This window comes from Chrysemys picta, chromosome 3 (assembly GCF_011386835.1).
Source record: "Chrysemys picta bellii isolate R12L10 chromosome 3, ASM1138683v2, whole genome shotgun sequence".
NCBI lineage: Eukaryota > Metazoa > Chordata > Testudines > Emydidae > Chrysemys > Chrysemys picta.
The window spans coordinates 44,125,765-44,140,823 of NC_088793.1; the positions used below are offsets into that span (position 1 = coordinate 44,125,765).

Consider the following 15,059-nt stretch of genomic DNA (forward strand, 5'->3'; position numbering starts at 1 on the left):
ACTATCATAGAATCATAGAATATCAGGCTTGGAAGGGACCTCAGGAGGTCATCTAGTCCAACTCCCTGCTCAAAGCAGGACCAATCCCCAACTAAATCATCCCATTGGCAAATGCCTCTGGTGTAGTTGGTTCCAAGATAGTATCAGTACCGTGCGGTACCACAGATATATAAGGCTCTTCTGTTACCAGACTTGATGGTGCCTAAATAGCTGCTGGAGTCAACAATGCTGACTTCTATGGTACCAAGGTAGAGGAATGCTTTGGCTTAGATCACACTCTACTCTGATCCACATGCCTGGCAGTCTTACCAATGCCGAGCCAGTCTGTGCTAGTCTGACCGGTGTGGCTCAGATGGAGGTCTCAGTGACACCTCCATGAGCAAAAACTTCAGGCTGACCTCCCAATTCTTCTTCATGCAAGGCTTAAAGTCCCTGCAGATATGGCAGCAGTCCCCGATTTGAACTTCTCCCAGGCACTTCAGACAACTTGACTGTAGATCTCTCAGGGGCAAAACCTTGTTACAGGAGGCACAGGGCTTAAAGCCCAGTGACCAAGGCATCCCTCAGCACCAGGCATCAGATGAAAATGCCACAAAAAAACCCCACAACTAACCAATTTACCAAACTTCATTAAAATTCACAGTAAATAACTACAACTAACAGTGTACAGTAAGAATAAAGACCACTTAGAGAGCTTGTGAATGCAAGAACAGCTTCAGTGACTGTTATGGGCTGTAAGAAGGAGCTGTGGGGGTGTGGGGTTCGCTGGGTACTTTATTTCTGTGCTAATGGTGCATGGTAGCAGAGGGCACTTGAGTCACCCTGACAGGTACCACTGAGGGAAAAATTTCTGGCAACTGTGCTCAGGGTGTGCACACACCTAGAGTGGAATGGACAAGTGCAATCATTCGAAGAAGAACTTTTTGTACCTTCTTTGTAAGTAAACAGTATTGCACCAAAGAATATACCAGACACATATCAATAATTTCTCCTCCTAATGGAAACAAATCTACAAAGCCCTGAATATTGGCTAACCTCTCAGGATAACAGGGCAAGAGCGTCTTTGACGAAAAATGCCTATGAAACAGATGAAAAAAAGGAACATGAAGGGTTACTAGAAAGAAAAAGAGTTTAATAATCACAAATGGTTTGAATCAAACAGAAACTGTGTACTCTTGCAGAGTCTTCTCAGTCGGCCCAAATCCTGAGATTCCTCACACTTGAATGTTTGATTATTGAATTACCAGTGAGTGAAAAATTAAGGTGCAATGGCTGCATTAAAGCCATATATATGGAAGCACAGGAAATCTCGGGTACAAGGATCATTCAGAAATGACAACTGGAATATTACATTATTGCTATCTGAATAAGAACTTAACAGCCCTGTGCACTTACCATGTGATTCATTTCACTTACAGATCACTCCAGTTACTAGATTTAATGGTTTTCAGTCAGTCTGGCCTTGATTAGATTAAACATCCCAACAGCTCAAGAACTGAAGGAGCAGGACAATAAAATAGCAAATTTATCTAATTTCCCAATCAGGTCAAATTAGGTTCTAGGTACATTAAGGAGGCTGTTAGTGTATCATTTCTTATAATATGCTTTCAAGAACTAAAGAAATTACTGAACGGGGTTCAAGGTTGGGTCAGCACTTCCATTAGAGAGCTTGATCTACAAGCAGCAGCCAGAGTTATTTTATTTTTCTTTATAATAAAAAAAAAATCAAAGGGTTCTTTAAGGGTGCAGCAGTTTACCTGTGCACTAGCAATTGCAGGATAAAGGCCTTATACAGTAGTTCAGATTTAGCAGTGTAAAAGTCTCTATTTTTCTGGATTTTTACAGGTATTTTAGTACATTTTTATGCTTTTGAAAAAAAGGCTACCTAGTATTTTTGAAAGTTGTTAAATAGACATTTAGGCATACATTTTGAAATATGTCTTTCTTTTGGGGGGAGTGAAATTTTGCATTTAAAATTCATAGCAGGACAAACATTGGTCCCAATTCTGCATGGCATATTTACTTAGCCTAACATTTAAGCATGTACTTAACTCCATCCTTGTCTTCAGTGGGATTTAAGAACATACTTAAGAGCTATTCTGTGTAGGGATGGGGTTAAGCACTTATTTAAGTGCTGTTCTGAATCAGGATTATTAATTGTTAGACACCTAAAATACCAGATTGATTTGCAAATGTATACAGAAATGTTTGGTCTTAAATGAATTACAGGTGCAATTTTTGTGGGCACAAAATGTTACAAGGAAAAACAATACATGGGATCAAGCCAGGATGAAAAGTCTGGCCTTTGGACTCATTGGCCTTTTTGTAGGATTGAGCACTAAATGTTTTCATACTAACTGCCTGGAAATTGAAAGCCTTTAATTATCCATAGAACAGTTACTTTACAGCTCTCTTGGAGACCATTTCTGAGACAGCTAACAAGAATACCAATTTTGATAACTTTTTTGTGATATGGATATTAGTTCATTAGAAACTGGACAGAGACCATGAGCTCTTTTTACATAGGCTAATGAGCCTACATAAATGAGAACTATTTTCAGCCACAGTTGTACTGAGCTAAATTTATGCCGGCACACTAGCTCTGAAAGGCTCTCTTCTCCCTGATCCAATGCATGCTGAAAATCAATGGGAGTCTTTCTATTGGGTTTAATGTGCTTTTTGAATCAGACCTAAAGCCCCCTTTAAAACATATATTTTGTATTCAAGTGTATTTTGCACTTGAAATGTGAGATAATAATATCTAAAAGAAACGTCTATAGATAGGCACAATTCTGGCAAAAGTCATGCACAGCATACATCTAACAAGAACTTTTTACAGGCAACACTGTCACTATTGACGTGGACTAGACTTGAGATGGCAAAGTGACATGATAAAGGAACTTCATTTCAGCCCCATAGGTGTCATACCTCTTGGTGAGAGTGATGTGAGTTTTCTCAACAATATTTAAACAGAGAGTTTCATTCACCAGAGAAGTTGGCCTGGCATATTAAACAAATACCAAAGTCTCACAAAAAATGTTTAGGAAAAAGAAATAGGAAGTATCATAAGACAAACACTAATTTTAACAGACTAATAAATGACATCAACAATTGCTGCTGCAACCTTTAAAAAGTGAAAATACCTCTGGGGAAAATAATTTGAAACACAGATATCAGACAGAGGAATAAAGCTAGAAAGCAAAAACAATCAAAGGGACTGAAGGGTGATAATGGACATCCAATGAGTCATAGATTTGTAAAATGTTATGACAACATAAAGGCCAATAAAAAGAGGCATTGTTGGGAGTAAATGCATGAAATTGAACAAGGAAAAAAATCAAGGTGCATATCAGGAAAGTCTTCCTGATACAGATATCTATTACCCTGCGTAACAGTTTCCCAAATAAGTGCTGGAAGGTGCACTGCTTGCACATTTAAAACTGGACTGGAATATACATTAGTAAATTTCCAGTAGGGAACAATCCTGTACTGAAAGAGAGATGGATGAGAAGGCCTAATAGGTCTTTTCCATCTCTAGATTACATGATCCTAAATTTTTGGCTACAATGATCAATTCATCTTTGGGGTTGTTTAATCTGCAGATGTATTTCACAGCAAGCATACAGAAAACAAAGAGAATGCTATTTAGGGTTCTAGAGATTAGAATAATTTATTATTCAAACATAGGAGAAAACTGATAGTAAGTATTGCTTAGTTTGTGCTAAGGACTGTTGTTACTGATCAGAAGATCAGATGGATGATTTTTGGTCATAATATGTTAAAACTGAATGAAGCCTGGCACATGCTCCCTGATCTTGACTTGATGAAAAAATAAAACCTCTGTGTCTGATATAACCCACTTGCATTGGGTTCTATATAAGCCACTAAGCAGGGGCTTGGGAATATTTCCACTCCTCTTTTTGTTAGACACTGGACAGTCTGGTTTCTTTTTCCATTTTGGCCTGCATACTACATGACATATTTATTAAAATAACTGTGTATATTATTTCCATCTATATGTATGTCTCTATTTTATATAACAAGATGCCATCGCTCTTAACAATGTGCATTTTAAAACGGAAAAAAACAAACGGTGAAGAGTTAAACAAAACAAAAACAAAATCAAGACAGATCTTCCAACAAAATACTTCAAACACCACTGCATCTTGCTATTTTAGCAATATGAATGTCATGGTACTTACAAAAGGATTCAATCTTCTTGTAAGTCATCACCATGGTATAGCAAATGACATCTTGTATCAGAAATAACATTAAAACAGAAAAAGTAACAAAGATAGTGTACTTTGGGGACAAAATATATGTCAGGTACCCTGGCACTACGATGACTGTATATTGGTAATAGAACCAAGAAGAAGTGCTGAGACGTTATCCTGTGCAAAGAAAAAACCTCTGAATAAATAAAGAAATAAAAGTGTTTGAAAATAAATTAAAATGGCTGCAGCTCCCAAACATCATAACTAGAATTCAAAGCCCTTGTGTTCCAAATGACTTTTGGAATGGATGAGGTGGATGAGTTAGTCTGCCACACTAAAAACCTGGTATGAGAAAGTTAGTTTCAGCGTGTGTATCAGATAAAGCTATTTTCTTCAGAAAGGAAAATTAGCTGGGCCTCAACAAACCATTAAGAAATACCAAGAAAGACTTTAAAGAATTTCCTTTTCATTAAGGAGATCCTGGAGGGAGATGATATAATGCTACTGAAAATTTGCCACACACACTTTCTCTCTCTCATCAGAAGTAGGAGAATGTAAACTTTCTTGGAGGATAGTCTCAAGAAAATTATTTACCAAAAACTTTCATTCCTAATCTTTTTTGCACACATTTGTGCATTCCAAATCTCAACATGTAATTCCTTTATGTCACTTGAAAGGTGCTTTCTTGGCATTACATTCTGCTAACACACAGTGGCAAGACCATGACATAAGAACAGCCATACTGAGTCAGACCAATGGTCCATCTATCCCAGTATCTCGTCTGTCATCAGTGCCAGATGCTTCTGAGGGACTGAACAGAACAGGGCAATTTTGAGAGATCCATTCTTTTTCATCCAATCTTGGCTTCTGGCAGTTGGAGATAGAGGGACACTTAGGGTTACCAGATAGCAAAACAGTGAAAAAACAGAACACGGGGTGAGGGGTAATAGGCGCCTATATAAGAAAAAGTCCCAAAAAACAGGACTGTCCCTTTAAAAACAGGATATCTGGTCACCCTAGGGACAACTGGAGCTTGGGTTTATGTCCCTGACCATCTTGGTTCATTGTCATTGATGGCCCCATCCTCCATGACCTTATCTAGTTTTTTTTTTAACCCAGTTATACAACATCCCCTGGCAATGAGTTCCACAGATTGACTGCATTGTGTAAAGAAGTACTTCCATCTGTTTTAAACCTGCTGCCTGTGAAGAGCTCAGATATTATGGTAATGAGGGATCATGAAAATACTTAGATTTGCATGTTTAGTAATCACTATTACGAAGCCAATATTTCCAGCTGTTATCATCACAGCAGTATCTGAGATGGTGGAATTATCTTCTATTTAAGTACATTGTTGGGTAAAATTGAACTCTAACAGATGACAGTGCATGGTAACTTTTGACAAATGCTGATCTGTAAATGATGACTTACTGTAAAATTACACTTAAAAAAAACTATGTTAAAACACGACGGCTAAAAAATCAACCACTCAAAAGTTAGGTAACGCATAAATTAAAGTTGCGAATACAAACTTAATTCAGCCCACTTACGTATACAGAACCCATGCTTCATTTTTTCCTGACTCCCCCTGCCACTGTTATGCATAGATTAGTTGGAAGGAGGACAGTGAATGAGGCAGAGAACTGCAGGAAGAGAAAGGATGGTCTTATGGTTAAAGCATTTGAATGACACCCTTGGGAATTTGACTGTAATCCCGGAGCAAGTGCCCCAAGTTTCTATTTTTGCACCTACTCCTATTCAATGCATATGAAAGGCTGCTGATGTAGAAAGGGATGTGGGTTGGGGTGTCGTGTCAGTGTGGTGCTGCTGATAAATTTATATCTCTTTTCCATTAAATCTGGATGGCGGTTGACTGGGCAAGAGTCTCTATTTTCCCAGTTTTTAGTCAAGATTTAGGATGGGAAGCACACTAGTTGTCTGAAACTTAAGACATATAAGACAAAAGTAATGCTGGTTGCTTTGGGAAAATGTTTACAAGAGCTGTCTGAGTCAGTATCTGGTCCCATGATACAGGGGGTTATCTTCCTTTTCTTAACATTGAATTCAAATGATTATCTATCTATGCCTGGCTAGGAGATTGTAACCTTTCCTTTTAGATGTGGACCATACCATATTCGCCAGCACAAGTCTGGATTATGCAATGCACTTTTCATGGATAGCCACCTGAAAACCACTCTAAAGCTGCAAATAAAGCAAAATACTACTGCTCACATATAGCTTCTATAAGGTGTTGAGCAGACATGCCAAACCTGCGGGGAAAAAAACACACACACACAGAAATTTGGCCTGTGAGTTGCTTATTGGCTAGTTTTTGGCTTGTAGCTTGTTGCTTGTTTTTTGTAGCTTGTTGCTTCTTCTTCTTTTTTTATCAGCTCCCGGCAAGCAGGAGTAAGGGGAGGAGAAAGTCAAGGGTGCACAGCGGGCCCACCACAGTCCCAGACTGAACACCAGGAGGATCTAGTCACATAGAGTGTTGGGGTTCTTAGGGACTGGCTTGTTTTGGAATGGGATTAGATTGATTTTTGGCTTATTGTGAAAGTTGAGGTGCTTATTTACCACATGAAAGTTGGCACCTGTGGTGCTGAGCCCTGATCAAGCAAATCACTTATGTGCATACTTAACCTAACATGAAAAGTCAATGGGCTTACTCACATGCTAAGTCAAGCACAGTTCTTAAGTGTTTAGCCATATTGTACTACCATGGCCTTTTATGTAGAGGTAGTTCTTATGGATTGCATACAAAGCCAGTGCTCTGCAGTCCAGATTGGCTTCAGTGTGTTTCCAGGTACAGATTAGTTTTGACCTACATCTCTGAAGTTTGGGTCCTGGTTACCTTAGAGGCTGACTGTCTTCTCATATGATACCTTAGCAACTGAGAATACTTGAGATACTTGAGCCAAAGCCACACAAGTTTAAAGAGTGGGGCTTCTGGCAGGTTTTTTCAGTTTTGACTTGATCTTGCTCACACAAGCACAAGTTTTTTGAGCTTCAGGAGATTCTGCAAGGGCTATCATTTTCCCAGGCTTCTGCTTAAGGGATTATTTTGAATGGATTTGGGTGTGCAGAAGGTAGTTAGAGTTCTTTAACTGCCAGTGTGCTCATATGTAGAGTTCAGTGTTGATCTATTTTTATAGAATTTGCGCTGAGTGATTTTATTTTTGGATCAAGCATTTTATAAATTGGACAAAATAATTTAAAACTTAGTAAACAAAATTAAATAAATTACAGTAAAGTAACTAAAACTAAGTGTTACTTTTGTGACAAATTCAGAAAGCTAGGCAAATCATAGCTAACGAATGACTGGCACTCTGGAGAAAGAGAATGCTCAAAAATTTCACAGCAAATCGGGCTAACATTTTACAGGGCTTTGATTAATGTGGATCCTGAAGATGGATATGTGGCTTCCTCTTTCTTTCATTTATCCTAACCTCTATACCTACTTTGTGTATTTTGGTACATTTGTTATATTTGGGGGGGAAATAATACAAATTATAAATACAAAGTAAGTTAGGCAAATATTATTATTAGCCCACTTGTTAATTTTACACAAAGAAGTCAGTTATCAATAAGCCATCTGCCACAGCTATTTTTAGTTTTCTTATAAAACAGTTTTAGTATTTAATCCCAGATAAAATAGGAATGTTTAATGTGCCTGACAATCATATCCTGGTGAGCTATTCTGTTCCATGAAACATTATGATGTGACAAAGATAGCAAATCAATACAGAAGTCTTTCACCTTGATGATACCTATTGTATGTATTATGAATTATTTGGTTTGCTTCTTATGTTAGTTTTATCTTTGAAGGAAACAAGACACATATGGAGATAGATGCAGCATTTTGATATCCTAAGAATGCATTCAATAGTAATTTACAAGTATATCACAGTTTATTGCAAATCATTAAACTTTTTTCCATACATAAATGGTCCTCACTCATTTTAACACCACATTGAAGTCTGCCAAAAAGGAACATGAAGACCTTTTACCTACAGATATACTTAGTCAGTCAAACACACAGAAATGATACACATCTGAATTTTCTTGAAAGACAGATTTGCTTCAGCAACTCTGGAAAAAGTTCTGTCAGTTAATTGCATGATAAAACAATGCTGTTTTTGAGCTAAAGAACAATTTAATACACATGTAGTAATTACTTTATCTTTTGTACCTTTTATGGTATTCAAGAGAACATTAACAAGATTACTAAAAATTGGTTTTAATACTGTCCATTTTGCACTGAATTTCTCATTTCTTTCCCTCTGACTTTCTTTTTTAACCAAAAAAAATTACCAAAGGAGAGAGAGTGAAAGAGGGTGGTATGTTAAAATACATTTATTGTGCTATTACCTTCTTCTTGCTCTAAACGTGGAAGAACAAAGTCTTTCTACTAAAGTCTTCATATGGACAAAAAACAAAATGGGGAAGGGGACTCCATATATTGACTGCAATATAAAAATTAAAGAAAGAATCCAACTCTATTATGAATGCCTTTTCATTTTGTATATATCTCAGGTGAGAAATTGTGATGGAATATCATTGATTGATTGTGCCATGCCTGTCTTTTTGAAACAGAACATTTTCCTTTTATAAGCAAAGGAGTATTTTGTTCCTTCAGATGGACACTCCTTAGGCTTTTGTTCTAAAATGTTAGGCATAATTAGATAAAAACTGCTAAATTCTAATAGAGGAAAAGAAAATAATACACAACACGGCACATTTTCCATATTAGGACAGCTTCATTTTCTATCGTATTTATTGCACATTCACCTGACAGCGTTGCATTTCCAGGATCAAGTTATGAGTTTGAGTTGTAAAGAAAGACTTTAGGTATATTTACCCAGACATCGGGTTTCAGCGCCACTCCAGAGTCCATTTGCTAAGCATTCTCTCACATGAGATCCAACTAATGTGTACCCCGTGTTACAGGTGAAGATTGCAGTGGCTCCATACACCGTTAGGGTTCCAATCTTATTACCATTTGGTGGAGAAGGGAGGCCACCACAGGAGACAACTAGGGGAAAAACATAAAACTGAAACTGAAATATGAAATCATCTCTTCTTAATCTCTTAGATACAAGAAATAACACAATTCCTTATAGCTTTTGTAAATCTATGTTTTTGCATAGACTTAATATACATACATTTAAGAATCTGATGTGGCATATGCTCTAAATTAAGAGTTTAAAATTATGCCTTCATTGGCACAGGTGTGACAGATTAGGGAAATGCTCAAGGATCCCTTTCCCCCTCTAGGGCACCAGTGCAGAGGATAGATACAATCTACCTTACAGTCTGAAGCACAAAAGGAATGTGACGAACAGCGCTAGTCATCCAAGATTCGGGCAGGTCTGAGTAGATCATGGCAGTACTCCAGAACACTGCTGATTCCTGTTGTACAGAATAGGAAGAATTGCCTTCCCCTGTACTTTCCCAGGTCTGTGAGGTATTTTGCCTTTTAAAAGGCATGACGTTTTTATATATTGAACTCAGCATAGATGTTGATTTTTCTCAATATAGTATTTCTGTTGATATTTACAATAATGTTATATATTATAAACTAACCAATTAAATGTGATAAATCTTTCAATATGTCGATAACTGCTCAAACCTAGTTAAACCCGATCTGTTATTTTTCCTTGTTTCCGTTAATATACAATTAATAAGATGGTAATTGTGGTAGTCCTTTGTTGTCTGAGCTAGTTCAAGTTCTATTTTACTGACTGACAGCACACACCTTTTCTACATTTTCTTATTTTCACAGGCACATGTTACTCAAAACTAAAATTTCAATGACAAATTGAGAAATTTCCTCTCTCAATTCTTAAGGCACTCTCTTCCTCTTCTATATTTAACTTGGTAATAATGGACAGCTGTAGTTTAGGAGCTATAATGGGATCCCATTGTGGAAACTAGGTAAACATATAACCTGGATTTCATTGTAGTCAATCACACAAGTACATGCATTTAGGAAATAGATTACCAAAGCTCATTGTGCACCAAACTTCTGCTGAGGAGCATCACATGCTTCAGATTTAATGTAAGGATTCCTTTTGACTGCAATTCAAGTAATAACTGAATGAGTTTGTCGAGAGGTCCAATGTTGTAAGATGTATAAATATGCAGAATAATGATGATATGACACTCATTTTAATTTAGTTCACGAAAATATTATATAGTGGACTATACTATGCATATATATGTAGTAGTTTACATTTGTGAAATGACCTCTGATTTTTCTAGCTGATTGAAATTGCAACAGCATGTTTGATGAGTTGTATCTTGTTTTGTTAAAGAAGCCATCTGCATAACCTTAAGGAGAAATGAAGTGCAACTAATACCCCCAATTAAGTCTCTCCAGCCATACCCAAACCTGACTTCTAATGGATCTTTAAAAAAGTCACATTATATAAATGGATATTGAGATATAAGATTTAAATGCTTTAATTACATTAACGATCATGTTTCAATTATCCCTCCTGCTGCCTCAAAAAACATAATTGTACACAGCTAGAACAGAATCTATATTTATACCATCTCTTCTGTATATGTGAGTGATAGAACACAGTACACACTGTCTTCTCAAAACAATCTTTAGTATATTTTTGAATCTTAATATTATATACACCATACAAAAGTACTGCTGAACATATTTTGGCAGCTGATGTTTGCCCTCATTAAATTCTACGGATGAAATAACATCTTTATCTTGCAAATAAATTAATAATAAACCTTTAATCAGGAGTGCATAAACAAGTCCATTAGGATTTTGCATCCATTCTTCTTATCTCTTTGTTAAATACATCCTATCTGGATCACTCTCTTTATTGTCTCCTCTAATTATCTTACTAGGATTTTTATCACTGTGGCAGTTTGTGAAGAACACACTTTTCAGCAGCTTGAGAATAGATTCCAGGATAACTATTTGTGATCCAGCTGCAAAATCAGTTTCCAATTAAAAAAGGTGGAAAAGTAAGCTTTAGAGATTATTTAATAGTTGCTACACAAAAGAAAAAAGGTATAATTTCAGTTAATGAACTCAAAACCTTATTCTTTTTAACTACAAAAGATAAATCAATATTCTCATTATTTCATAGCAATTATGAAAGAGCTATCCTATTTTTCTACCCTTATTTATTCAAAATGAACTGTTTGAAAAATAAACCTAAAGAAAAAACAACCCACCACTGTGACGTGTCATTCCATATACTTTATGAAAATATGCTTATGATATGAATATGACATAATTGAGATATACTTTATGCAAGATAGCTCATGTGAGATATCATTGAAAAGGTTATGATTTACTGAATGAGATTATCCTATTTGTATGCATGTATCATTTCTGTATCTGAAATTAGGAATATTGACTATGTATCTGTATTTCAGCTATGCCACTTTGGGTGACACCCACTGCCAATACTTCAGGTACAACAATGGAAAAATCAAACCGGGCAGATGACCCATCAACAAGGACAATGGACTGTAAAAGAGCTTAGCCTTCCTGTGAACATGTGGGTCAGCCTGTGAAGAATGACTACAAGGGCCCGACAGAGTCAGGTGGTCTTGTCATCTGATACTAAAACATCATCTGTGACTTCTTGTAACTTTCCACTGTAAGGGAAGGGGGATCAAACTAGAAAACAAAGGACTCCCGCCTTATGCAAATACTATTTAAGGGTGGGGAGTGAGGCAATCCAGGTGATCAGTTCTCCCCTGCTATCCCACACAAGATGACTGCTGGAAACAACTAAGACTGAACAGGGGGAAAGAACTGGACCCAGGCTGGAAGGGCATCTGGCCTGTGAAGAAGATTATTAGAACTGCATTTAGGGTGAGAACTCACATGTAACCAGTTTCTTTAGTGTATTAAGCTTAGTTTGCATGCTCTGTTTTATTTTCTTAGTAATCTGCCTTGTTCTGTCTGCTACCTCCTTAACTACTAAAAATACACCTATTGTAGTTAATAACTTTATTTTTGGTTTATAATACAACCCAGTTTATGTGATTTCTAACTGCGGGGGGGAGGGGGGGAATTGTGCATATTCTCTTCCACATTGAGGAATATATCTTTGGGTCTGTACTCCAAGTGAGGTGGACATCTGAAGGCTGGAGGAAGTCCCTTAAGCGGCATGTTCCCAGAGCTGATCTGCCGTTGGGTGTGGCCCTGCCTGAGTGTTGTTAGAGGAGGTTTTAAGGGTCTGGCTCAGCAAGACAGGTAAAAGGGGACTCATGCTAGCAGAACAGGTAGACTCAGCACATCAGGTGACTTTCCAAGGGGGGCAACCCCTCACAGTACCACCATTCACAGAAAGTCCAAAAATCACATCATTGCCTTGCCCTAGTGGCTACTATACTTGCTTTTCTAGCCTATTTCAAAGTATATGTAAGCAATTTTATTTTGTTTTTTAGACAATTATATTGTTTTATTCAGTAGAGGTTCCTGCTTCTGCAGACACTTTCTTTACTTCATCCCTTCCCTTTGCGAGCATGGGACACTGTTTCCCACCTGTCCTTGTTTATGCACGCTCCACGTGCTGACTGTCTGGAACAACACAGTTCTCAGTGTTTGGTGAGTGCAATTTGATTGGTTGCTATCCCTGGGTGGGAGGGGCTATACATAGGGCTAACTGCCTAGGAAGCTCTATTCACATTTTCTGCATTCCCACTTGTAGGGTCATGAAAGTGATGGGCCTACAATTTGCTTGGGGAAAACAAGGACTTATCTGCTACACAATGAATGGTTTTCATTCATTAGTTCATCTAGCACAATGCAAAATGTTTCATGAACAAAAATGAAATTGGTAACAACTCACCCAATATGAATATGTCTGTATATTATTCCATCCTAGTGGAGTGGTCCTTAGCAAAGAAGTTAAACTACAGTATTATATGTCTTTTTTAATGGAGTTTACTTCTACTTTGCTATAACTTTTATTTGGTTGCTTTTATCTTGTTTTAGAAATTTTCCTGTCTGACTTCCTTGCTGATATTCAAAGTTCCATCGTGAGACTTTGCGTATAATGCAAATTTATCTTTTTGCTTTATCTAAATTTCCTTGATTGTATAGTCTGTTGTCCTGTGACCCCAGACCTGATCTCAGGGAAGGTTGGTAAGCAAAATTAAACTATATTTCATGTAGTAAGGTACCTGGCTTTAGAAAGTGAGAATTAAAGCTGTAATTATGCAAATAGGGGAAGTAAAGGTAACACAAATTTGAATAGTCTTTACAATAAATAGTTGCCCCAATAAATGCACAATAGTAAATAGGTGGTGAAATCACAGACAATCATTGCACTCTTGAATGAACTCATATAGAAAAATGATAAAAGAGAAAGATACCCTATCACCTCTGGGTGAACACTTCTCACAAAGTGATCACTCTATATATGACCTATCAGTCCTCATCCTCAAAGAAATCCTGCACACTTTCAAAAGACCAGCCTGGGAGCTTAAATTCATAACTTTGTTAGACACAAAAAAACAAGGACTGAATAGAGACACTGGATGTATGGCTTATTACAACAATCTATAACCCACTAACCCCATCCCCATTCCCCCCCCCCCACACACACACACACCGCAACTGCTCCTCTCCCTCTTCCTTTCCTTTCTATGACTGGAGAGGTGTTTACCTGGCCACTTCACCATGAATGGTCCAGAGAAATATGTATTAACTACTTATGCTAAATAATCTGTTCCATCCTGTATTTAGCTGTGATACTCTGAGTAAGTTTCCCAGACCTAAAGAAGAGCTCTGTGTAAGCTTGAAAGCTTGTTTCTCTCACCAACAGAAGTTTACCCAATAAAAAGATATTACCTCATCCACCTTGTTTCTCTAATATCCTGGGACCGACATGGCTACAACAACACAGGACACAAGGCATTATTGACATTTCTGCAGGCTCTAGCAGGGGTATATAGTTTAGAGTGGCTCTGTTTATTTATTTCTGAGAAATCTGTCATTGAGCAATAGATCTTCTACTCCAAGAATTATTTTACATACAGGTTCCACAGGGATTCTCCTTTGTTCAATTTGCGTATGAGGGAAGATTAGCTCATTCTAAAAAAAATCTTCCTTGGATTAATATACTTTTCAGAATAAAGTACAAAACTGATTCTGAAAGACTGTGTGGTCTACAGGTGGAGTACAGGATTGAGGGCAGATGTACTACCTCTCCCTCCGACCTCAACACAGGGAACAGGATGGTGTGAAGCTAATGGGGTAGCAGAGCTCTCTTCCGCCAAACCTTGGCTGGTATATGGGTCCCAGAGAGACCCATAGGATGCTCTAAATTATGTAGGTTTTGGAGTCAGGACCAGCACAATCCACAGAAACAGGGAACCATAATTAGATCCTGGACACATACACACCCTTCCCTACTTCTCCCCACCCCCACACACCCACCACACAAAGCAGATCTTGAATGTGGGAGAGTTTCCCCATATGTAAAAGGGATATTAATACATACATACCTTGCAGAGTCGCTGTGACAATAAGTTAATTAGCATTGTACAAAAACCTGAACATTTAAATTGCTACAGAATTACTTGGTATAAATGTCATGTACTACAGAATTATTGTCCATTCCCCGAGATAGTTGACTAACAGATTCTTTTCTCCTCCCTCTATGTTTCTTCACACTGCACAGGAAACCCTTGCTATATGCTTCCCCATCTTTTTAAACAGCCTCCTTGCTTCAACCAGGTTTCTGACTCCTAACCCTCATGGTAATTGAATATCACATCCTGCTTCTCCTAGCTTCCCCATACTCAGTCACTCTCTGTAACTTCGCTTTTGTATTCTTCTTCATCCATGCCTGG

General features: G+C 37.6%; 1 protein-coding gene across 5 annotated transcripts in view; it reads right to left on the reverse strand.

Annotated features, from left to right (window-relative positions):
* Positions 1-15,059, reverse strand: part of CSMD1 (CUB and Sushi multiple domains 1) — a 1,932,406-nt gene that overhangs the window by 107,884 nt on the left and 1,809,463 nt on the right. For all 5 annotated transcript variants that reach the window (XM_008163737.4, XM_005289701.5, XM_065587776.1 and 2 more), the window contains one exon: positions 9,076-9,249. In XM_008163737.4, coding sequence (XP_008161959.2) covers positions 9,076-9,249 — 174 coding nt within the window. The remainder of the gene's footprint in view (positions 1-9,075; positions 9,250-15,059) is intronic.